This window comes from Xyrauchen texanus, chromosome 25, assembly GCF_025860055.1.
Source record: "Xyrauchen texanus isolate HMW12.3.18 chromosome 25, RBS_HiC_50CHRs, whole genome shotgun sequence".
NCBI lineage: Eukaryota > Metazoa > Chordata > Actinopteri > Cypriniformes > Catostomidae > Xyrauchen > Xyrauchen texanus.
Genome location: NC_068300.1, coordinates 17,507,916 through 17,534,207, shown reverse-complemented (window position 1 = coordinate 17,534,207; position 26,292 = coordinate 17,507,916). Strand labels below are relative to the sequence as shown.

The 26,292-nt window shown below is 38.4% G+C and overlaps 1 protein-coding gene across 5 annotated transcripts in view; it reads left to right on the top strand.

Annotated features, from left to right (window-relative positions):
• Positions 1-26,292, top strand: part of LOC127618638 (E3 ubiquitin-protein ligase HUWE1-like) — an 81,273-nt gene that overhangs the window by 7,415 nt on the left and 47,566 nt on the right. For 4 of the 5 annotated variants that reach the window (XM_052091208.1, XM_052091210.1, XM_052091206.1 and 1 more), the window contains exons 11-35: positions 68-168; positions 754-904; positions 1,004-1,131; positions 1,244-1,384; positions 1,501-1,606; positions 3,164-3,271; positions 3,392-3,493; positions 3,615-3,695; positions 5,527-5,633; positions 6,014-6,191; positions 6,508-6,599; positions 6,730-6,932; positions 7,124-7,181; positions 7,333-7,509; positions 7,658-7,903; positions 8,030-8,163; positions 9,785-9,888; positions 10,101-10,289; positions 10,482-10,698; positions 10,892-11,014; positions 11,296-11,533; positions 11,635-11,976; positions 22,858-22,980; positions 23,304-23,399; positions 23,560-23,829. In XM_052091208.1, the coding sequence (XP_051947168.1) occupies positions 68-168; positions 754-904; positions 1,004-1,131; positions 1,244-1,384; positions 1,501-1,606; positions 3,164-3,271; positions 3,392-3,493; positions 3,615-3,695; positions 5,527-5,633; positions 6,014-6,191; positions 6,508-6,599; positions 6,730-6,932; positions 7,124-7,181; positions 7,333-7,509; positions 7,658-7,903; positions 8,030-8,163; positions 9,785-9,888; positions 10,101-10,289; positions 10,482-10,698; positions 10,892-11,014; positions 11,296-11,533; positions 11,635-11,976; positions 22,858-22,980; positions 23,304-23,399; positions 23,560-23,829 (3,815 nt within the window). The remainder of the gene's footprint in view (positions 1-67; positions 169-753; positions 905-1,003; positions 1,132-1,243; positions 1,385-1,500; positions 1,607-3,163; positions 3,272-3,391; positions 3,494-3,614; positions 3,696-5,526; positions 5,634-6,013; positions 6,192-6,507; positions 6,600-6,729; positions 6,933-7,123; positions 7,182-7,332; positions 7,510-7,657; positions 7,904-8,029; positions 8,164-9,784; positions 9,889-10,100; positions 10,290-10,481; positions 10,699-10,891; positions 11,015-11,295; positions 11,534-11,634; positions 11,977-22,857; positions 22,981-23,303; positions 23,400-23,559; positions 23,830-26,292) is intronic. The other variant, XM_052091209.1, reaches the window with a different exon arrangement.

Here is a 26,292-nt window from a genome sequence, read left to right as displayed (position 1 = left end):
ATCTGCTGAGGGTGGTGTTTTTTGTAGATTTTATTTGTTTCTTTTTTTTTTTTTTTTTTTTTTGCAGTGTACTCCAATGCCCTCCAGGAGTCAGCCAACAGCATACTCTATAACGGGCTTATAGAGGAGCTAGTGGATGTGCTTCAGATCACAGACAGACAGCTGGTGGTGGGTAGTTTCTTCTCTGTTCTTCTCACTCTAGCACTATAATAAGGGCGGCTGTGGCTCAGGTGGTAGAGCGGGTCGGCTGCCAATCGCAGGGTTGGCGGTTCGAATCCCGGCCCACACCACTCCACATGCCGAAGTGTCCTTGGGCAAGACACTGAACCCCAAGTTGCTCCCAATGGTAGGCTAGCGCCTTGGTGAATGAATGTGTGTGTGAATGGGTGATTGGGACACAGTGTAAAGCGCTTTGGTAACCTCTGAGGTTAGAAAAAAGCGCTATATAAAAGCGCAGACCATTTACCATTTACCATTTATAATGCCATCTATAATTCCTGTTTATTGTTTAGAGTGCTTGCAAAGTTTACATTCACTTAAGTATTAATCATTCCTATGTACACTTCCCATAAAATCATAAAAATATGCATTAGATATGACTTTAATCTAATTGTACAAGTGCAGAGCCAATGAAATACAGTGGTAACATTTTAGATAATGTTTTTTAAAAATGAGAAAAGATGCTTTTAGATAAAATATTTTATTTTAAACCCAGTATGTTTTTGATGACCTCTCAAACATATTACATTGCAGGACATCAAGGCCGCATCTTTACGCACTTTGACGTCCATAGTCCACCTGGAGAGGACACCAAAGCTCTCTAACATTATCGATTGTACAGGAACAGCATCCTACCATGGATTTTTACCTGTGCTTGTCCGTAACTGTATACAGGCCATGATTGGTGAGAAAATATATTTTAGCTCTGTTTGATTCTGTTGTAATTAGCTCTTATCTTGGGTTTCTTGGTTTGTGACATTCTCATGTTTGATGGGGATTTCAGACCCACTGATGGAGCCGTATCCACACCAGTTTGCCACGGCCCTCTTCTCCTTCCTCTATCATCTGGCCAGTTATGATGCAGGTGGAGAGGCTTTAGTATCTTGTGGTATGATGGAGGCGTTGCTAAAGGTTGGTGCTTGCCTGTTTCTTCTCCACCTTCTGTATTTCCTCATTTATGCATCTGGATTCAGAGTCAGTGTTCTGTGAGGATATACCTTAAACCATATCACTTCCACTTTAGGTGATCAAGTTCCTTGGGGACGAGCAGGACCAGATCACCTTTGTAACAAGGGCAGTGAGAGTTGTGGATCTCATCACCAATCTGGACATGGCTGCTTTTCAGTCCCACAGCGGCCTCTCAATCTTTATCTGCAGACTAGAGGTACTGAAAGCCCCTACAGTACAGCTTGTTCAGTCACATGTTCATGCATAGACAATTCAGCTCTTTGCCCTCTGCCCTTTTGTTGATGGAATGTGATCCCAATGTTTTCTCTGCAGCATGAGGTTGACCTCTCCAGAAAAGAGTGCCCTTTTGTAATCAAACCAAAGATCCAGAGGCCCAACACAGCTAATGAGACAGAGGACATGGACACCGATATGGACAGTTAGTATCACCTCTGTCATGTTAACTACTTGTTGTACTGTTTAAAGTTATAGGAATAGTTCACCCAAAAAGAAAAATTATGTAATTGTTTACTCACCCTCGCGTATTTCCATACCTGCTGAACACAAAAAGAAAAAAATTGTCCTGCGTTGCTCTTTTCTATACTATAAAATAATGAATGGTGTCTGGAATGTCGAGCTTCAAAATGGTACAAATAAAGTATTCTGTAAGGCTCTTAATTTACTTTATATTAAGTGAAACCATGCAATCGCTTTTGCGAGGAACGGACCAGAATTTAAATGAATGAAAATTATTATCCGCTGAAAGTCTTTTTCTCCATTTTACCTCTTCAATCTCATTTGCACTATCATGTTCAAACTTGATGCATCATGTTCTATGAGCCGTATTTGAAGATATGCGAACAATTGGAATGGCATGAGGATGAGTAAATGAGGACAGAATTGTAACTTTTGTATGTTTTAAAATAATTTAATTTAGTTGTATTAAAGACATTGTATATGAGTAGACAGACTGTGTATGTGAATGGAGATTGAATTTGTTAATGTTTCAAAATGTAAATATTTTATATGATAATGCTGTTTGATATGAAAAGAAGCATGATCACTATGGCTATTAGGCTATTATTATCAGAGCTGTTCAGCTGCAGGTGAATATTTGAAACGGGTCTACTTCATATCATGCTCAAAGACCTGTTACATGTCTAATTTCTGGACCATACAGGTGTTTTTTTTTTTCTTTGTATATCAGTCAGTGTTGGTCTTGTTTGGGTTTTCTGACTAACTGTATTCCATGTGCTTATATGAGCAGGACAAAACAATATAAAAACTTGCACACCTTGACTGCTGAGACTTTAGTCTAATTTCTATGAAAGCTGCACAACTGATTACATCGAAACTGAAATCGTGGTATGATGTTGGATAGTTTATTCAAAATGATTGTGCTCCATTGCAATTGGTTTGACACAGAGGTGCGTGCTTGCTTGCTCAGTGTTTAACTGAGACTTGCTTGTGGTAAGAACAAACAGTTTTGCGAAATATGTAGCTAATTTTGAATTCATAACCTGTTTACATTATAAAACATAGTAAATAGCAGTGAAATGTAAGTAATGCGCTTGATAGAAACCACTCTCACACATCAAACAGCAGAAGCACTCTGTCAATGGTCCTGATGCAGCAACTGGTCCTCATTAAACTTATTATGATAGTGTTATAAAGTGCTCTCTTGTGCTGGACGGCTTGGGTTGTGTTTTTTCCGCTTCAAATTCAACCATTGTTTTTCAAGCGAGTTTCATATTGCAACACATTTTTCACTTGGCTGTGAAGTGTTGTCACTGATGGGGCTTCTCCGTGGTTACCGAAAATATCTAACTAATCGATAATCACATTTGTTTTTGTTTTCCATTATTGATATTTATTGAGTAGATGTTGCAGCCCTAGTTTAATGTAGTCACACTTAAAATATTTTGAAAGCTTACATATTTTATCCTGCATGTCTGTTACTTGCTGAAGTTATTCATAAATGCTCTTGTCACTGTAGTGTCAGAGGTTGCCATGGAGAGCAGTCCTGGCCCCTCCACTTCCTCTGGTTCCAGATCAGAGACAGACTCTAGAGCACAGAGCAATGCAGCCAGCACCCCTAGATCAGGTACAACAATTACACTTCCTTGCAAGTCTGTTATAATGTTATATACTTTTATATGTCATAATATACCTATTATAGGAAAAACTGGACTATTGGATGATAAAAATGTTTCTCTCGTGACAGGAGTGCAGTGCATCCCTCAGAGGGCAGCTCTGTTGAAATCTATGTTGAACTTCTTGAAGAAAGCCATTCAGGACCCTGCATTCTCTGACGGCATTCGTCATGGTATAAAACTCATAGTTGTTAATAGTACTATAATGGTCAAATATTGGTTAGCAGTGAGGTTTTTTTTTTCCATTTACTGAAATTAATCATGATGTTCATTGCCTCTGCACTCTCTTAATAGTAATGGATGGGTCCCTCCCTACCTCTCTGAAACACATCATCAGTAATGCAGAGTATTATGGACCCTCACTGTTTCTCCTTGGTAAGTACAAACAGAACAGTTGTTGCTGAAATAAGCTGTACTCCATATTAGGGTTAAAAAATATCATGTTATACGGTACTACACAATTACTATTATCAGTGAAAACAGAAGTTTTTTTTTTTTTTTTGAGCAAACACTTTATTATAATTGAAACTTGAAACCATTTATTTTAAGTATGTGTAAAAAAAAGTCTCCCTTTTGAAAATAAAATAAATGCTGACAGAATTATAACAATAAATTGAATTATAAACTTGATAAAAAAATAGCATGTAACTATAACATGTTATATAACTAAAGCATGTTAGTTTATATGATAAATTAACTACTAAATGAAAAATAACATCAGCTGTGTGAGCTTTTGAAGTAATGTCCTATGATTATTAACAGTTAACATATATTGTAAGCGCACGACAGCACAGCCAGACTACTCCTGTCTGTGGCTTTAACTCAGTGGTGCTCAACTGGTTTTGCTTCAGGACAGATTTTACATTGGACATCAAGTGGCGACCTGCCATAGATTAAAAATAACCTGTATTTAATGTATCTTGGGTTGCATTTCCTTTTATGTTGCATAGTTTTGTTAATGGATTTCCAGTACAAGGACATGCATCATGACATTATTTTTGTTGTTGATGTCAACGTTTGACTTTCATCACACAACTGAATAACACAGACTGCATGACTATGATAAATTAATACTGCAAGAATTAGATTAACATACAGGCGCGAAGGGACTTCAACATTTCTAAATTTCACAAAAAATAAATGCATATACTTATTTGTCTCTGGCTTGATTTTGCTCGCATGTCAATGATTACTCCTCCATGTGTCAATGATGCCGAGATCTACTTTTATCACTGAGAAGGTATTCCTGCAAAATTAGTTGCACCAAACATCACAAGCAGCCTAAAAAATGGACACCGTAGCTGTATAACACTTTTCCTTGAGCAGAATATTGCACTACAGATCGCTAAGTTTGTTCAAAGGGGAAAGCCAGATAGAAATAGCACACTCACATGCATGGTTGCCAGATTGCACAAAATAAGTATAACATTAGGCGGAATATTTCCATTTTGCGCAAGTATAAATCTCAAACTGGGGGTGTATCGTCTCTTATCTGCAACCATGAGCATGTTAAATGCTTGTGGAGACGCATGGCGTCCCAATGCAAGTTAACTGAAATATCCAATGAAAAATAAAAACGCTTTTTACGATAAATGAGCCTGATAAATTAGGCTGTAAATTTCCCATGTCTGCTTTAGCTGTTTGCGAGATTATCATTAAATCTGCTTCGGCAGTCTTAAATAGTCTATCACTGCCGAAATATCTTCAATGGGAGAACCATGGCATTGCTCTTTCCCTGCTGTCCGCAACCCAGACCGAATAAACCTGTGTGTGTGTGTGTGTGTGTGTGTGTGTGTGTGTGTGTGTGTGTGTGTGTGTGTGTGTGTGTGTGTCGCAAGTTGACAGGCAGACAAGGAGTAAAGGAGATGTGCGTGTGAGATTCTCTGTCTGGTTGCATTTTTTTTTCTCAATACCGTAGATAAGCAAATGTACATGGTATGATAACCGTCAATTTTCAAACCGTGGTATACCATGAAACCGGTATACCGCTGCAACCCTACTCCATATGTACAAACTTGTTTGGAACTACTTGCATAGTAGATGAATAGACAGCCACAAGAGCAGTGTTGATAGAACAGCCTTTTGAAATATTGTTCCAGTTACTTTACTCATAATTTTGTCTGATTTCTTTGCCTATTCTGTATACCTCTTTCTCATTTTCTCTCTCTCTCTTTCTCTTTTTTTAATTTTTTTAATTTTCTTTCAGCAACGGAGGTAGTGACAGTGTTTGTGTTCCAAGAGCCCTCTCTACTGTCCTCTTTGCAGGACAATGGTCTCACTGATGTCATGCTACACGCACTACTCATCAAAGATGTGAGTCTGCCATAACACCCCTCCCAATCTAATATACCTAGGGCCTTTCGCTTTCTCTCTTGCAATCTCAATATCTCTTTTAATTTAGTTTCATTTTTCACTTATGCCCACGCATGCTTTCCATTCAAAACTCATTTATTTTCTCTTTCAAGGACTGTTCTAGCATACATCATCTCTCACCACCCCCAGTTCTGTCCTGCTAGACCCTCTATGCCCCTTTTTCCTAATGTTCTTCTAATAACTTCTCCATTGCTCCCTCTTTCATAAACTGCCGTTTTTAGACTTCACCCTGTGCACACTTTAGTCTCCCTTGCTACTGTTATCTCCTTCCATTGCTGTACCATAATGATTTGTTTTGCTCAATTATTTTGTTTCTGCAGGTCCCTGCCACCAGAGAGGTGCTGGGATCCCTGCCTAATGTCTTCAGTGCCCTGTGTCTAAATGCACGGGGTCTGCACTCCTTTGTGCAATGCCAGCCCTTCGAGCGGCTGTTCAAGGTGCTGCTCTCACCAGATTACCTGCCCGCCATGCGCCGTAGACGTAGCTCTGACCCACTTGGTGAGTGGCCCCTGTGGGTGTACCTGTTGCTCTTCACAGCAATAACAAAAAATATTGCAAGCACATATGACTTATTTCTGTTGATCACGGGAGATGTTTAGCAGAATGCCCAAGCTCTTCAATACAATGAAAGTGAAAAGTGACCAGGGATAGCCTTGGTCACCATTCACTTTCATTGCATAGAAAAGTGTAGCTTAGACATTTTGCTAGATAAAACTTTTTGTGTTGCACAGATGAAGTTTGAAAGTTCCTTATAGCATTTGTGTTTGAAGATAATAGGAATGTGTTCAAAACAGTCAATGTGTTTATGTAACAGGTGACACTGCCTCTAACTTGGGCAGTGCTGTTGACGAGCTAATGCGACACCAGCCCACGCTGAAAACCGATGCTACAACAGCCATCATCAAGGTAAAGTGGCTAATGCTGAAACATTTTTCCATAATGTCTTTCTTATGCAATGTTATTTGCAATTTTTTAAATTACCTTTTAATTTCGTGTCCTAGAATTTGATTACTGTATTATTTTGAACTTCTAACAGTTGCTGGAGGAGATTTGCAACTTGGGCAGGTCGCCAGAGTACATCTGCCAGAAACCCTCCATACAGAAAGCAGATGGGACTGTCACTGTGCCTCCAGCTCGCTCCAACCATGCTGCAGAGGAGGCATCCAGTGAGGATGAGGAGGAGGAAGAGGCTCTACATACGTTTAGCCAACAGCAGGGCGAGCCAGAAAGCAACAGGCAGTTAGTCCATTCAACTATCTTATATATCTCGTAGATTTAACAAGGTGGTCAATGAAACATAATGTTCCTTGCTATCACTGTGTAATTTAGGAAGCTAAGCTGTTCTTATCTAAATGTGTGTGTGTGTGATCTATATTGATTCAGATGTTAGTAATTAGATTATATCTTTAACAAATTAATGTTTTTTACAGAGTTGTGGGCACAGAGGAGCGAATTCCCATCCCTCTTATGGATTACATCCTCAATGTGGTATGTGCTGACTCAAGTCCTCTGCATCCTGCTTCATTTATACACCGTCTTATCATTATTATGCCTCATTTATTACATTATTAGGAATTCAGGCTGGTTTCATTCCCAAGAACTAGAGTTCAAATAAAGTGTGTGTATATGTTTGCTCTAGATGAAATTTGTGGAGTCCATTCTGAGTAATAACACAACAGATGACCACTGTCAGGAGTTTGTCAATCAGAAAGGCCTCCTACCACTGGTGTCAATCCTTGGGCTGCCCAACTTGCCCATAGACTTCCCCACCTCTGCTGCCTGCCAAGCTGTAGCAGGTGTCTGCAAATCTATATTGGTGAGATAAATTGCAGTTTTGTCCTAAACATATCACTGACACTATAGAAAAATACCCTGGCAAATATATATCCTAGTTTTATTCACTTGATTTCTACCTGATTGATTTAAAGAACTTCAAAAGCCTTTTTTTTCTCACTGTGGTTTAGACTTTGTCCCATGAGCCGAAGGTTCTCCAGGAGGGTCTTTGTCAGTTGGACAGCATACTGTCTGCATTGGAGCCTCTCCATCGTCCCATTGAGGTCCCTGGTGGCTCTGTACTACTCAGAGAGCTTGCCAACGCTGGCCACGTCACAGATGCAACTCTGTCAGCTCGTGCCACCCCGCTGCTACATGCCCTCACTGCGGCACATGCGTACATCCTTATGTTTGTACATACCTGCAGAGTTGGACAGGTAAACAGGCTGCTATTTGTGAATATTCATAAGGTTTAAGTACAGAGTAGAGTCTGGAGGTGTAAATTGTCAGAGTGTGAGTAATAACAGTGACGATGACAGTGCCTCTCATTCCTCCTCTCTCAGAGTGAGATTCGTGCTATCTCAGTGAACCAGTGGGGCTCTCAGCTGGGTCTTAGTGTTCTGAACAAACTAAGTCAGCTCTACTGCTCTCTGGTGTGGGAGAGCACTGTGCTGCTCTCCCTCTGTACACCAAACAGGTTAGTACTGCTCTCATCTTACACCTAAAGCTGTTTTGGAAGGAAATTGGTACTTTAATTCACCAAAGTGGCATTCAGCTGATAACAAAGTATAGTCAGGACATTACTGATGTAAAAAAACAGCACCATCACAATTTGATAAATGAAATTTTTGATCAAATCTAGACAGACCCCATTTCCAGCAGCCATCACTCCAACACCTTATCCTTAAGTAATCATACTAAATAGCTAATTTGATACAAGAAATGTGCTTGCCATTATATTAAACACAGTTGAAAGCTATTTGGTTCATTAAATTAAGCTTAACATTATCTTTCTGTATTTGAGTTGCCACAGTATGCAACTGGCATGTCTTAAGGTCAATATTATGTCAAAAATGGCATAAAAGAAACTCTACAGTCAATCATTGTTTTAAAGAATTTAGGCTATACAATGTTTGAAACTGCCAAAAGAGAAGATTCATACAATTGGGTACGCTACAGTCTTCATAGACCAAGTTTTGGAAGACCAGATATACAACTATACAAGAGGATAAGTACATCAGAGTCTCTAGTTTGAGAAATAAATGCCACACATGTCTTCAGCTGACAGCTTCATTGAATTCTACCCACTCAACACCAGTTTCATGTAAAACAGTAAAGAGAAAACTCACGAGTGCAGGCCTTATGGGAAGAATTGCAGTGGGAAAAGAAACAGACATTGCACAACAGATAATTGGAAAAGTGTTATGGATCTTAAACCATTGAGGATGGGATCAGCTAGACTGTAAGGTGTGTGAGTAGTGATCGACATGACAGCCACATCTATGACAAGTGAAAGAAGAAAGCATGGTGTGAAATGTCACCTGAGCATCTGCACAAACTGACAGCATATATCATAATATCTATATATATGTCCATATGCATTTCTTATCATGAAGAAAAATGGCAAAATGCAGCTTTATTAATAAGAGAGCAGTTTGGAAATTGTTTTTTATTCATTCTATTGTATGCTTGTTTATTTAGGTTTTGTTTTTTAGTACTTGGTAAAAATTTAAATTAAAAGTTGCAAAAGTTGAAGCAAATCTTATAGAAGTGTTCAAAAATATTTTAAGCATACATTGTTCAGTTATGATTTGTTATAAATAGAAAATTATATATATAAATTAAAGTGTTGCTCAATGGCATATTTTTGTTCTTAGTTCTGCTGCTTATGTTTTGTTAACTTTGTTAATTAAGAGTGTTTTTCAGTAACCTGTTTTTGTGTTTTGCTTTGGTACCGAAAATGGTATCGAGTACCGTGAAATTTCACTGGTATTGGTACCGACTACGGAAATTTTGGTACCGTGACAACACTAGTCCTGACTATACATTGTGATCAGTTAAATGCCACTTTAATGAATAAAAGTAAAAATTTCTTTCCATAAGAGCAAAATCTGTAAATTATTCCAAACTTTTGGCTGTAAATTTGACATACACCTCATTATTGGTCTTTACAAATCCATTCCATGGTTAAAATAAAACTTTCAGAATTTGTACAGTACTGTACAGAATTAGGCCAAGTCTACGAAGCTGGTTGTCTTTGCTAATTGATACAGAATGTTCTTGTTCTTATTTGTGATATGTTTGTGTCTGTTTTGCAGTTTGCCTCCTGGCTGTGAGTTTGGTCAGGCTGACATGCAGAAACTTGTGCCCAAGGAGGACAAACCATCCAGCAGCACAGCAGCAGCTACTGGCAGAAGAACTGGTAAGAAAATAATTCTGCACTGTGTCAATTTTCTTAACATCTTTAGAAGACACTTTCTTTACCCTTTATTTGAAATAAGAAATGTACCTAACAAATTCTCTATTTAATTTGCGTGTTACTCCTCAGTGCCTTCTACAAGAACTTGTATGTCATGTCTTTTTTCCACTGGTGTGAAATGTTTTCTTCTCTAAACCCTTCTTTTTCTCCATCAGCTGAGACCGAGACCCTGTCTGTGTCTGTGGACCCCTCTGCTCAGGGTTTGCTAGAGGGAATGGGACTGGATGGAGACTCCCTCGCTCCCATGGAGACTGATGAGCCAACTGCCACTGACCCGAAATCCAAGTCCAAACTCACCCCTGCCATGGCAACACGCATAAAGCAAATCAAGCCTCTGCTCTCAGGTCAGAGCCAGTGTCTTAATTAAGCTTGAGAAAATGTATTAGCCACTATAGTTATTAAGAATACAAGAATATACAAGAATTAAGAACAATTATAATTTGTTAATTTTACAAAAATAAATTACAGTAATAAAATAATGAAGCTGATATTATTTTTTTTCTTTTTATATTTGGTTTGTCTCTTTCTCCCTGCAGCCTCATCTCGTTTGGGCAGGGCTTTGGCAGAGCTTTTTGGGCTACTGGTGAAACTTTGCGTGGGCTCACCTGTCCGTCAGCGACGCTCTCACCATACAACCAATACGGGCACCGCCCCAACACCGGCTGCTCGGGCCACCGCTTCTTCCCTTACTAAACTCCTCACAAAGGGCTTGAGCTGGCAGCCACCTCCTTACACGCCTACACCACGCTTCAGGTATGTTTTACCTGCAGCTTAATACCAAAGAGCTCTCTATAATGTAGATACTGTCTCGTAAGTATATTTAATGACGGTTTAGGAAATGTAGCTGCTATCAGGCTAGTGTAAACAGACATTTTAACTGAGCCCTGTCTTTACTGGAGGTTTATGAGAGTAATAAATATGAATGTCCTTTTCTTCCTTTATTCAGGTTGACATTCTTTATCTGCTCTGTCGGCTTCACCTCACCCATGCTGTTTGATGAGAGGAAGTATCCATACCATCTAATGCTGCAGAAGTTCTTCTGTTCTGGTGGCCATGATGCTTTGTTTGAGTGAGTGGAAAGGAGCCTATTTACTGTTTACTGGTACAGTGCATGATCATGGAAAAACCTGCAAAATTTATGGAATTTTACATTTTAAAGTTTTTGGCCTGAAAAAGCCATGTGAACTAATGAAAGCTTATCAAGACATGGAAACATCATGGAAATTTCTACATTGAGCAAAGTATTTCATTGGCATTGCTCCAAGTAAATAGTATACTTATTACAGTGTAATACAAAATAATTTGTGAAATTCATAACTCTGTTTCCCAATAATATTCTTTGTTTATCAGGACGTTTAACTGGGCGCTGTCCATGGGAGGAAAGGTGCCTGTGTCAGAGGGTCTGGAACATCTTGAACTGCCTGATGGGACAGGAGAGTTCCTAGATGCCTGGCTGATGTTGGTGGAGAAGATGGTGAACCCCAGCACAGTGCTGGACTCCCCACACTCTCTGCCTGCAAAAGTGCCTGGAGCAACTCTCAACACCCCACAATTCAGCGCCTTGCGCTTCCTCATCGTCACTCAGAAGGTACGAATGTAATTTGGTATCAGTCTAAATTACATATTGTAGTGATGCAGTTTTAACCAATTCAATGCAGTTGAATTATAACTTTTCCATGTCTTATTTAGGCTGCATTCACCTGTATCCGTAACCTGTGGAACCGTAAGCCCTTGAAGGTCTATGGTGGGCGCATGGCCGAATCCATGCTGGCCATTCTGTGCCACATCCTGCGAGGAGAACCCATCATCCAGGAGCGCCTGGCCAAAGAGAGGGAGGGCACTGCTCGACCTGATGAAGAAGGCAGCTCTTCTAGTGCTGGAGGAGCTACCGTGCCCTCCGTAACAGGGGGTGTAGTTGGAGAAGGAGTGTCTGCAGTTGCTAATGGAAGCACTGCAGGAGGCTCTGCAGAGGAGGTCACCAACTCGACAACCCGCAGAGAGCCACAAGTCAACCAGGCCCAGCTCACTCAGGTACCATCACGTCCTGTTGTTATCTGACAAGCCTTATTTGAGGTTAAAGAAATGGTACACTCTAAAATGAAAATTCTCATAATTTACTTACCCTTGTGTCATTCCAAAAGCACATGCTGTTCATTTTCCCTGGATCACAAAGAAAAGTATAATTACATACATGACAGTTCATTGTGACCACAGGCTGTCAAGTTCCAAAAAGGCCAAAAAAAGTCTATAAGACTGCACTATATATGGAGCTATACCACAGATTATTTGTTGTGAACAGACTATATATATATATATATATATATATATATATATATAATATTATTATTATTATTATTATTATTATTTTTTAACTGATAATCTTACATTCTGCTGCAGCTCTCAAATAAAAAACGGCACATGCAGGTTTTACATCATGACGTTTAAATACTTTTTATTTTTATTCTATGGCTTAAGAAGACATGGAATATAGCAAACAAGCCATTTAGACTACTTTGGGTCATTAAAAGGTATTAAATCAATTTGGTGAAAAATAAGGCTATTAAAAAGTTTTAAATTACAATACCTAGGTATTAATATTTTTTTTGTTTGAACTTTTCCCTCCTTGTGTCATAAGGTTGAATGGAAACCTTATGAATGAAAACCTTTCACGCCTTGCAGATAGCAGAGAATAGAATAAGCATGCGGTTTTCACATGTATGTTCAGTGCTTAAGTCTTTCTAGCAAGTCAGTCCACTGTTGGCCATTTTTGGAATGGTCTCAGGAGGCTATTTCCAGTCATGCCAGTGAAGCTCCCATCTACTTGAATGGAGAAAGACCGAAATCTCAGAAAGGTTTGGTCAAGATTACGATCAAAGAACATTTAAAATCAGCAATAAAATCTGACAATAATGGTATCATTAATTGTGATTCTTTACCTAAGATTACGCTAAAATAATTTTTATGAACTTGTATAACTAATGCGCATGTGCGTTTTAGAGTAGATTGACAGGTGATTTCTGTATCTAAAAGTTGTTTGGCTCTTTTAATTAAGGCGGGACTTCCTTTCTACATTTGTTGACCATTGGGTGCTCAGAGATCATTGGTTGAGTGTTTCAATTTGTCACATTCCTTTTAATAGAAGTTGTCCATCTCTGGTTCAGTTTTGGGGCTGCACGATTTGGGGAAAATGTCATATTGCAATTATTGAGGTTAATATTGCGATATGCGATTGCGATATAATAAACAAATAGTATCATGAGTCAACTTGCTTGGTTGTCAAGGAAAATGCACAAATAGATTACTGATAATGCTGAAATGTACAAACTAGCAACAACAACAACAACTATAAATGCACAGTATTTTCAAATTAAAATAGATTACAAAATTAAATAATATCTTTGCATTACTGCAAACTTGTTATTTTCTCAATATTACACCTAAATAAAATAGAAAAATAAATAAGAACATATACATTTTCACTAAAATAAGATTGTCCAAACAAACAGGGACATTTAAACAGGTTGTAAGATTTACTTTGTAGAAACTCTTTTGAAAAGGAAACTGGATATAAAAGTGTGGTTCACTCAAACCACTAAAACAGTTGTTGTATATATATATATATATATATATATATATATATATATATATATATATATATATATATATACACACACACACTCACCTAAAGGATTATTAGGAACACCATACTAATACTGTGTTTGACCCCTTTCAGCCTTCAGAACTGCCTTAATTCTACGTGGCATTGATTCAACAAGGTGCTGAAAGCATTCTTTAGAAATGTTGGCGCATATTGATAGGATAGCATCTTGCAGTTGATGGAGATTTGTGGGATGCACATCCAGGGCACGAAGCTCCCGTTCCACCACATCCCAAAGATGCTCTATTGGGTTGAGATCTGGTGACTGTGGGGGCAATTTTAGTACAGTGAACTTATTGTCATGTTCAAGAAACCAATTTGAAATGATTCGAGCTTTGTGACATGGTGCATTATCCTGCTGGAAGTAGCCATCAGAGGAGGGGTACATGGTGGCCATAAAGGGATGGACATGGTCAGAAACAATGCCCAGGTAGGCCGTGGCGGCATTTAAACAATGCCCAGGTAGGCCTTGGCATTTAAACAATGCCCAATTGGCACTAAGGGGCCTAAAGTGTGCCAAGAAAACATCCCCCACACCATTACACCACCACCACCTGCCTGCACAGTGGTAACAAGGCATGATGGATCCATGTTCTCATTCTGTTTACGCCAAATTCTGACTCTACCATCTGAATGTCTCAACAGAAATCGAGACTCATCAGACCAAGCAACATTTTTCCAGTCTTCAACTGTCCAATTTTGGTGAGCTCTTGCAAATTGTAGCCTCTTTTTCCTATTTGTAGTGGAGATGAGTGGTACCCGGTGGGGTCTTCTGCTGTGGTAGCCCATCCGCCTCAAGGTTGTGCGTGTTGTTGCTTCACAAATGCTTTGCTGCATACCTCGGTTGTAACGAGTGGTTATTTCAGGCAAAGTTGCTCTTCTATCAGCTTGAATCAGTCGGCCCATTCTCCTCTGACCTCTAGCATCAACAAGGCATTTTCGGCCACAGGACTGCCGCACACTGGATGTTTTTCCTTTTTCACACCATTCTTTGTAAACCCTAGAAATGGTTGTGCGTGAAAATCCTAGTAACTGAGCAGATTGTGAAATACTCAGACCGGCCCGTCTGGCACCAACAACCATGCCACGCTCAAAATTGCTTTAAATCACCTTTCTTTCCCATTCTGACATTCAATTTGGAGTTCAGGAGATTGTCTTGACCAGAACCACACCCCTAAATGCATTGAAGCAACTGCCATGTGATTGGTTGATTAGATAATTGCATTTATGAGAAATTGAACAGGCGTTCCTAATAATCCTTTAGGTGAGCATGTATGTGTGTGTGTGTGTGTGTGTGTATATATATATATATATATATATATAAAAACACACATTTTATTGTTGTTGTAATTTTAATGTTATTTTTCACATAAGATTGATCTTATGATTATTTCATCAATGATGCAAGCTGCAGACAGTGGGGGTGAGAGACTAGGGTTAAAGTTCCGCCGGTGCATCAGCCGGCGGAACTTTAAATCTCTCCCGGTCTCAACTCCCTCTCAGATTTGGTCTCTTCTGCGACTGGCTGAAGCGGCTCTGACTGCACAGAGAAAACAGACAGTTTTGGAGTTTGTGTTTATTTACATGTCACACTCCCATATTATATGAACTTTATTGATGAAATAAAGACAATTAGCCAAGCTGTGATCTGTGTTTCTGTGATATTTTTTTCTGACCACCAGTTCAGTGTCGGTCTGCTCTGCATCCATCTTCACCTGATTTCCACACTGCACACCGGAAACTCACATGACCACACGTGCCACTCCCTAAACTGAGACTGACTGGTCATCTTTTTATTAGCGGTGTAGAAAATGGGCAAACATCTCTCGGAGAGAATGGGCTGTCACGTCCACACATGCACTTAATTATTTAATAAAATCGCAGCATTTGCCGTCATATAATCGCACAGGCTGACATTGTGATTACGATATGATTAATTGTGCAGCACTATTCAGTATACATATGCGCTGGTCCTGTGAGTGCTACGCCGGGGCCTGAAATATTCCCCATTCATTTTCTCAATTGTCTGTTCAACATTAGCAGACTGGGCTATTAAATGAGAGGAGACACATTTCAGTAATGTTGTGCCGTATAGAGTTTCATTCATGTTTTTTCATGCTATAAGTTGGAGAGAAAGAGTGTTGTTCCCCTCTCTGTTTGAATGGCCAGCTACTGCAATCTGTCACAGGCAACATTTAAAGAGTATAAATACAACATTTATTGTTTGAATTTTGAGATAACAGTGACATCATTTAAAGCTTAAACTAAAATCGTGTTTCTCCCAAAAATTACATCTGACTCAAATAATGGAGCATGCCACATTTTGTGCATTTGTAGCTGTAACCGGCACTCTACTGTGCTTTCAATCTGCATTGGTTTGTGTGTGGATGAGGAGGAGATGCCGGTGACATAAGTTTTCAAAATAAAAGTCCCACGTTGAATTAGAGATGTCTTGATCGATCGGCCGCCGATCAAAATCGGCGTGCCTAGATTTAGGGCCGATCTTTTTTGCAGCATGCAGGCAATCACACATACACTGCTCCTCTAACGTATTAGTGCTTTCTCAGCCCTTGAAGCATGACAGAATGGCCTTTGGAGGGGGAGATGTTGGTAGTACTAAGCATTGACTAATTTAAACTTTCAGACGTGATGTATTTGAGATGAATATGCTAGTTTGAGTTCATACACATGTGTATGAATATTAATTTGCTCATTTTCTAGAGTCGTTACGGTAGTTATTCGGACTCGTTGCACAGTGAACAGGAAGAGGACATAAAGGCTGCTAACAGGTTTAAAAACAAATTAAACAACAAAGAAACATGCAAATACATGAGGTGAGTTGAGACAATCAGATGTTGTGTTGAGTGATAGAGACTAGTTTGAGCTATTATGAACGCTTTTAGCTTTACTCTCTTTAACATGAGCGCTCCGTGTCAATCAAAGACGTGCATTCTTCAGGTGCTCTCAATATATCATCATCAGTCACTCATCCCAATTTAAATCAGATTAATGTTGGTCACAACCTTCAATAACGACACTACGTCTTCATGCATTTGCTAAATAATTAGTGATTTGTGTTACAGAAAAACTCAAATACACTTAACAGACAAAAGATATTAATGATTTTTCACTGAAGCAGTTTGAGCTTGTTATGAATATATTTTTCTTATTTTTGAATTCATCTCTGCGGTGTGTGATGCTTTCATGGTTTTTACTGGTTGTCAGTATGTCACAATGGCATTTTGATATTGACAACAGAACTATTAATAACGGTTTCATTATTGTTGAACATGGGCCTGTTCAAGTGTAACTGTTTACGCCACTTAAGTGGAATTGGGAAATTTTTAATGAGTTTTTATAGAATACATTTTTTGTTGTGACTATTGTAGGGTATCTAGGTTCAGGTTTGGGGAATGTACGACTAATATTAATGATCGTAATCAATGATTAATCATACGGTTTTGACTAGATAACGATACATACAAAAACGCCCCAAAAAGGGCTTATATAGTCCAAGAGTCTGCTTCAAATATATAAAGATAATTAAACACACCGAATTATAATTAATTAGGAATATACATCATATGCAGACAGGCTATATTAATTTTAATAACACCTTAATGGAATTGACCCGTAGGCTATCGCAACCAACCAGTTCGTCCAGCGAACCTCTTTGCTAAATACTCTTTGATCAATTCTCAAGAAGATTTATTCTTAGTTAAAAGCTTACTCATCAAAGCACGTTAACTTACTTTGATAATATCAGCTCGTAGCTTTAGATCGCACATTAACCCTCTGGGGTCTGAGGGTGTTTTGGGCCCTGGAGAAGTTTTGACATGCCTTGACAATTGTGCTTTTTTCAGTTGCTTAAAAACATATTAATGGCTAAAGTCTGATAACACTGTATTCAGCACAAACTGGGCTACAATAATATGTGAGCAACATGTATGTACAGGTTTGTATTTTTGAGAAAATAACGTTTATGCATGGTTTTTGAAAAAACGAAAATTTTAAGTCACTGAAATAAGGCCGTATAACACATACTAAACATTTGTCCACAAGACTTTTGAGAACTGGATCTTGTAGCCTAGAGTTTTTGCTACAAAATGATGTGAAAAATCATCCTGATCACTCATTCATACAAAACAATATAGTCATTTAACTTTTGTGTGACAATTTCAGTGCTGAATGGTAATATGCGAGGAGGCGTGAACTATCATGAATATTTATGTGATTCACACCTGAGGACACAAAGACCACTCCCCTGGGCCTATCAATGAGGAATGTGACAAAGAGAATGAATGTGAGGAGATTTAATGATCAAAATCAAGTTTTAAGTTAAAAGAAGTAATCTGACTATATATTTTCTTTACATATAAAGACTTTACTTAATTTTAGACCTACACTACCATTAACCCTTTCCCCGCCAAACACGGAATTTTCCGTGTTTTATGAAAAAACGCTTCCCCGCCAAACACGGAATTTTCCGTGTTTCCGTGTTTTAGGTGTTATACGGTAAGGAAGACCCCTGCGCATGTTTTGAAAGAGTACGCAACTCTTTGATCAAAGAAACAGACTGCGATCGTCTCAAACATGAAGAAGTGGAGTATGAGAAGCTCAAAATATCAGACATAAACATGCCTTTTTCTCAGCTTTTTGTCTGAAATGTTGTTTTTTGACAAAACCTACCTCTGTTCAAGTCGCAATAAAAAAAGAACAAATGAAGATAAAATAAAATCTTTTTTTTTGCCTAAAAGCAGAGGCCCAGATCTTTATTTTGATAGCATCTTCATATATTCATGGAAGAAAATATTCTGCGGGCCATTAAAGTTTAGCGAAAATCGTCAAAAACCCTGGCGGTGGCTGGCAACTTTTTTTTAAAAACGCTGGCGGGGAAAGAGTTAAAAGAAGTCTCTTCTGCTCACCAAGACTGCATTTATTTGATCCAAAATACATATGATAATATGCTGATTTTCTAATATGGGCATATTTAAAGTGTATTTTACTCATTTAACCTAAACACATATTTGCAAGCACAAGCTTTGTTGATGATAACGAGGCAGCATAAACACATTAAAATATAATCTAACATTCATATTATTTTTATATCATATTACATATCATATTTATATCATACAGCATACAATGTAAATAACAACATTTACATGTAACTAAAACTTGCATATTAGGACATGTCAGTACTTTGAATGTCAAATGTCAGTACTTTGAATCCTGTCTGGAAACAGTCCCACTAGTAAAATATGTACTTGTTTATATAAAATAGCATGTCAGCTAATGAAAACTAAATTACTTACTCGTCTGAAATTGTATCCTCTGCTGGATCAAGTCTCTCTTCAAAATACAAATGTTCATCGGAGTCCCGCTCTTCTGAAAAATGTTAACTCATTCTTACATCCAGGAGTATCATTACAAACGTGCTGAAAAGTTGAGTTGTGTTGTGTTTACATCAAATCTCGCAGTCGGGGGCGTTTACCATTTACCTTGATCGCCTCAGCACATTAGCGTATGAATGGCGCGCTCTGCTGGTGGGTGGGATCACATTAGAGATAATGAAGCTGTGCCAGGAAAACCGTACATCGCTTTGTTTCATACAGATTACATTGCAGGACAATATTTGTTTAAATTTGAATTGTTTTATTTAAAAGTAGACATTTTAAGCATTCTTTAGACATATGTTTCATGTTTGTGTGAGAAGAATTCGCGGAGTTTAAGTTAATTTTAGTGACGTGTTTCTGAAATATGATCGTGAACACAGAGACTGCTGAAAGCTCAACCTTTTTATTTTATTTATTTAAAAAAAAAAACAAGGTTTTGATGTTAATATGAGTGTGCACAAAAAAAGAAGACCCTCTATAGTTTATAATCATGTATTGATTTTATTTATATGACCATAAATGACGGAGTATTTTAAGTCTATGTTGCTGCTATGTGAAAAAAAAACAGCAAAACGCGCCGGCGCGTTTGCCGACCCCAGAGGGTTAAAGAGGCTTTGTTTTATGACCAAAAAACACAGACAATCAAGCGTATAATTGGGTTTAATACAAGGAACTAGGATATATCACTACACTTAACAAACACACATTTAACATAGAACAAACATAAAATAAACAAAGTACACACAGTAAGGGACAATAAAGAATTAGAGGTATAGCAAACTATTTCAACAGTTAACCCTTGAGAGCCAGCACGGAAGTTACACACTGTAACGCATTTGAATTTCAATGAAATAATACTTGCACAATGGACCTTTGTGTCGCTGAGCAAGACTGCGTGTATGTCGTGTCCTCGTGGCGTCCGTGAGATGGGCTTTCTGTCGGTGCTCCCAGAGCTCCCAGAGGGTTGCTCGCGGGGAGTTCAAAGCGTCTTAGAGGGTAACTGTTGAAGAGTCGACGGGTGTTCCGGAGGGTTGCAGGGTGTTCAGGGGAGTCCGAGGGAGGGGAAGAGAGAGAGTTGAAGGGTTGTTCCGAAGAGGTCCAGAAGAACGGGGGAAGAGTGCAGAAGAGAAGAGAGGGTCAAGAGATGCAAGAGGCCGATTCAATGCTGGGGCCGGACTTTTATGGTAGAGAGGTCACCCCTCCTTTTGGAGAAGTGACCCAATGAGACTCCTCCATTTTGGGCGCGAGTTTGCTCCCTTTGTCTTGTCAAGGCTCATTTGCATATCATTTGCATAATTTATGACTCGGTCAGGACTTTGGTTGAATTACTCAAAAGGCAGTAAAAACCTAGCAGAATACAATTTTAAAGTAATCTTATATTTATATTCAGCTAGGACAAGTCGTAAGGTTTAATTTGATACCAAGAAACGTGTATTTAGTACACTTAAAAGTGGATATACATACTCAGGCTTTTATTTAAAGCTTCAGAGTTTAACTAACACAACTAAACAAATTTTAACTAGTTTGAAGTCAATCAGAAATACACAAACATACGGGGATTAAACATATTTCCTTAAAAATAAGCACTTCTAGGTTTTAAATGAAAGACACACATTTTTACGTTCAAAGTCTCCCCTTCCTTTTCCACATGGTAAGGCACGAGGGTGTAGATTTGAGTCACATGGGTAGGGGGTTTTGGAAGGCACGAGGATTCTCTGTCAATAGCGCATTGTACTTCACAGAGTAGCTGGCGCCATTTCAGTGATCTTACAGGGGTTCTTTGTATTCAGAATCGATGAGTCCACTGATTCTCCGTCATACTTTACACTATTCAAGTCCAATCTGTTTATACCATTTGTAAGTGCATGTAAGATTCCTATTCGTCCATACAGTGGATTTGTGATTTATTTTTGTACCTAAATTTTAAAGTTAAAATAAGCTATTACACCATTCCAAGTAGAAGTTTTATTTGTGAGTTTTATAAAAATGCTAGCTGCACCAAGTTAAATGCATTAAGCTGAAGATATCTTTTAATTTGTTTACTTATTTATTCTTGTAAACAAACCAAAAAAAAAAAAAAAAAACAGTCTGCTGCTCCATTATATATATCTATCCATTATTATTAATATTTAAATATCGGATTGGGGGCCAAAAATGCTGATCGGGACATCCCTAGTTGAAATAACAAATTTTTAAATGAATTACATACATGAATTAATGGAAAAAGATTGGAAAATATTTTACAAAACAGATTATTTTAGGATATCACACGATATGGTGAAATTAACTGTATATTCATAAGCTTTTTATAAAAAAAATACAAATAATAAAGATTAGTATTAATATCAGTTACATAGATAATGGTAAAACTGTACATATTAAAGTCTATATGCCATTTGGAAGAAAATACAGCCATGTTTGTGATATCTGGAGAATATATCTGATATCTGGTGGACCGAGATTATGAATGATCTGAAGAGCGACTTTGTTACCCGTTGCATTGGATCCACCAGGTGTCGCTCATTCTTAGATGGCAGGGATCGAGAGGGTACATAGACCTGGAGGAGTGAATTAAAGAGGGGTGCTGTTCCATTGGCTGTTCTGAAGGCCAGTGTCAAAGCCAAGTTATTATACAAATCCAAAAATGTGATGCTGTATCACAAAAAAGATGACATCGTTTAACAAGATTTAAAATGAGGAACAATGTAAACTGAAATAAACACTGCCCTAGTCGTGAAAAAAAAAAAAAAAAAAGCTGCCAAAATAAAATACTACAGAAATATATTGCTATTGTATAAAAACAAACATAATCCTCAATTATAATAATTCCATTTTATATTATAATAAAAAACTTGAAAGTAACAAAATGATAATATTATTAATAATATAATAAAATAATATTCAAATTGTTTCCAAAGTGAGTGAAATTGTACTGCAATTTTTGCAAGTAAATACTACTTTTTATTAGGCCACCTGAATTGCTGTATTGGTGCAAACAAATAAACAGCAACTTATTAATTGCAGTCTGAAGTTATGTGGTGTTTCAGAACAGTGGTAAAGCACCACTCATTCAGGTTGAATGAAGATATTTGCCAGCTTTTTCAAGCAATGTTCCCCAATATAGCAAAATATAGCTCCGATAAAGCAAAAAGTTTCACGTGTGGCATGACAGTATAATTTGATTTGGCCTAGTTCAAGGAGAAGTTTGTTCGTAGTGTCAAAATGCAGGGCCATTTGTGCTCATGTTTTGGAAGAGCCTCAATGAGTGCACTGAAAAATAAAAACAAATGGATATTTATGTAAGATTTTTGGAGTGAGTACCTTGTGTATAGTACTGAACATAAGCATAAGTAATTAACTTTAATAACTTCTGGAAATACTCTCTTTACTCTCGCATTAGCAACGTGGCATTTTAATTTGCGACTTCACATTGCATCTAGTTTTGAGTAATTATATGCATTAACCCTGATAGTGATTGATATAACTAGCAAGTCTCAAATATTTTTGAAAATGGTATTAAGTATTAAATTGGATGAGCTGATACCTTTTAGATAACTCTATAAATGCACCATAAATTATAGGGTTTTTCATTACCCCATGGTCACTATTGTCCAGTGTTTCCTGCACTGCTGTTTATCGCTGAACCTATAGCATCGTTGTATGGAAAAGATTCTTCAAAATTCTCAATTTGTGTTCCACAGTAAAGAAAATTCATAAAACATTTGCAGGATCAATAATGACTTTTTTTTTTTTTTTTTTTTATCATTTTTTGGGTGAACTTTTTCTTTTAGGTCCTTGTTTTGTTACTATCAAATGAACCAATATTGTCCACTGAGATTGTCTTTGTCCCCTTTGCAGCTAATGGACATGGGCTTTTCCAGAGAGCATGCGATGGAAGCTCTGCTGAACACCAGTACTATGGAACAGGCCACAGAGTACCTGCTCACGCACCCTCCACCACTGCTCAGCGCAGCTGTCAGGGTAAGAGCTTAACAGAGTCGCAGTCTAGTCTGTTGGCAAAACTCTCACACGCACCCACACACAGTCAGGATACACACAAGTAGGCCCTGAAGGAATCTCGATACTTGTTTCCCTTTATCTGTTGATTTTAAGGGAAAATCTGTGGAATTCTGAGTAAGGATCTAAATATGGTATAATAGGTTGAACGGAGAGTGCCCCAAAAAATTATGAAATAAACTTAAGGTGTTGGGTAATGTCGAACTTTAGCTTGGATTTTGTAGGCACAGATTTTGTTCAGGCCTAGTTATGAGCTAGTGTAGTCACTGTGAGCTTTGTTTCTGTAGGAGTTCACCATGTCTGAAGAAGACCAGATGATGCGGGCCATTGCCATGTCTCTAGGTCAAGAAGTTAGCATGGAGCAGCGCTCAGACTCACCTGAGGTGGGCAAACAAACACACCTTTTTCTTGCACACCGAAGCAGGATTTACCGAGTAGCACAGTATAGGTCTAATCTCGCCTGTCTACTTCACATCTTAGACAGAAGTTCTCTGGTCTTTCTGTGGACCCATGAGTGACCCCCTTGTTGCTTTGTGTCTGCAGGAAGCAGCTCGCCGACGTGAGGAAGATGAGAGGAGAGCGAGGGAGCGGGTAGAAGAGGAAGAGGCACGCTGTCTGGAGCGCTTCTTGGAAGCTGAGCCTCTTGACACCACAGAGTTACATGCCTTCACAGACTCTATGCTTCCTGGCTGCTTCCACCTGCTGGATGAGTTGCCAGACACTGTCTACCGTCTCTGTGATCTACTTATGACTGCCATCAAAAGAAATGGCTCTGAATACAGAGACCTCATCCTTAGACAAGTGGTCAATCAGGTCAGTACACCAGCCTTCATTTCTGCCCTGACCGCTAATTGTTATCATGATAGACTAAGGGTGGCTTGCACCAATAAGGATTAAATTAAGCAGAGTTTGGAGCTAATCCAGAGTTTGTTGATCCAAGTTTTAATTAAAGTTGTATTGCGCCACTTAATTTTAAATTCGGTTTAACAAATCAGAGATTAAGCTTTAAACCTGTCATTTAAAACGGTCACCTGTGATACATTTTGTCCACCATGATGGATTCTGAATTTAGCAGCTTTAGATCAGCTGGAAGTTTAAAGTTAATCCCAAACTGAGATTTAAATAAGAGTTTAAAATATTGGAGCTACAGGATTAAAGTTAATTCAGATTTACTTTAAAAATGTACATCAGGATCAAATCGATGATTAAAATGTAACCCTGATTATTTTTAAACAAGGTTTAAAATTTGGTGCAACAAAATGATCAGATAAACCTTGATTTAATCAAAATTTAAGATTAATCCTTGTCGGTGCAACCCACCCTAAGACTAAGATTACTAAAAGTTACTCAAAATGTATTCTGTTCCTGAAAGCTGATTAGTGTGAATACAGCATTCCACCCATGTTTAAAGGAATATTCCATGTTAAATACAAGTTATAGGGTTAATTTTTTCTGAAAATTCTCTGTTTACTCACCCCCATGCCATCCCAGATGTGTATGACTTTTTCACCTGCAGAACACAAATACAGATTTTTTAGAAGAATGTTTCGAGTTCTGTAGGTCCACACAATGCAAGTAAACGTGATCAGGCCTTTGAAGCTCTAAAAAGGAGATAAAGTTACCCACAAAACTCCAATGGATTAATATATTTCTTCTCAAGCACTCCAGTTTGTTTTGGGTGAGAACAGACCAAAATATAACTTCTTTTTCACTGTACATCTTGCCTTTGCAGGAGAAAGTCATACACATCTGGGATGGCATGAGGGTGAATAAATGTGTGGTATTATGTTGATTACCGCAAAAAATAATTTTGCCTTATCCCTCATTTTCTTTTTGATAAAAGGGTTTCTCATTTTAGGGTTTGTTAACATTACACGTCATGGCAACAAAGTTGTAAAATTGGCTATAAGTTTACACAGAAAAGGTTAAGTGCTTTTATCACACTGAAATTATGCAGTGTGTTTGTGTCTTGTGGCTATACTTTTGAAATTTTAACATTTATGGTTTGGTCCAATTAACTTCCATTGTAAGTGCCTAGCTGTAAACCAGATTTCTGCTTTTTTTTTTTTTTTAAGGAGATGCAAGTCAAAATAAATGTTTGCAATAATCAAAATTATGCTACAAATGCTGTCGATTGAGCTTAACTTAAATGCTGTCGATTGAGCTTAACTTGTGTTGAACCTGTAATATTCCTTTAAATACATGATATACAAGAGTACAAGTATATCATATACAGGTCCTTCTCAAAAAATTAGCATATTGTGATAAAGGTCATTATTTTCCATAATGTAATGATAAAAATTAAACTTTCATATATTTTAGATTCATTGCACACCAACTGAAATATTTCAGGTCTTTTATTGTTTTAATACTGATGATTTTGGCATACAGCTCATGAAAACCCAAAATTCCTATCTCAAAAAATTAGCATATCATGAAAAGGGTCTCTAAACGAGCTATTAACCTAATCATCTGAATCAACTAATTAACTCTAAACACCTGCAAAAGATTCCTGAGGCTTTTAAAAACTCCCAGCCTGTTTCATTACTCAAAACCGCAATCATGGGTAAGACTGCTCGACCTGACTGCTGTCCAGAAGGCCATCATTGACACCCTCAAGCAAGAGGGTAAGACACAAAGAAATTTCTGAACAAATAGGCTGTTCCCAGAGTGCTGTATCAAGGCACCTCAGTGGGAAGTCTGTGGGAAGGAAAAAGTGTGGCAAAAACGCTGCACAACGAGAAGAGGTGACCGGACCCTGAGGAAGATTGTGGAGAAGGACCGATTCCAGACCTTGGGGACCTGCGGAAGCAGTGGACTGAGTCTGGAGTAGAAACATCCAGAGCCACCGTGCACAGGCGTGTGCAGGAAATGGGCTACAGGTGCCGCATTCCCCAGGTCAAGCCACTTTTGAACCAGAAACTGCGGCAGAAGCGCCTGACCTGGGCTACAGAGAAGCAGCACTGGACTGTTGCTCAGTGGTCCAAAGTACTTTTTTCGGATCTAAAGCAAATTTTGCATGTCATTCGAAATCAAGGTGCCAGAGTCTGGAGGAAGACTGGGGAGAAGGAAATGCCAAAATGCCTGAAGTCCAGTGTCAAGTACCCACAGTCAGTGATGGTCTGGGGTGCCATGTCAGCTGCTGGTGTTGGTCCACTGTGTTTTATCAAGGGCAGGGTCAATGCAGCTAGCTACCAGGAGATTTTGGAGCACTTCATGCTTCCATCTGCTGAAAAGCTTCATGGAGATGAAGATTTCATTTTTCAGCACGACCTG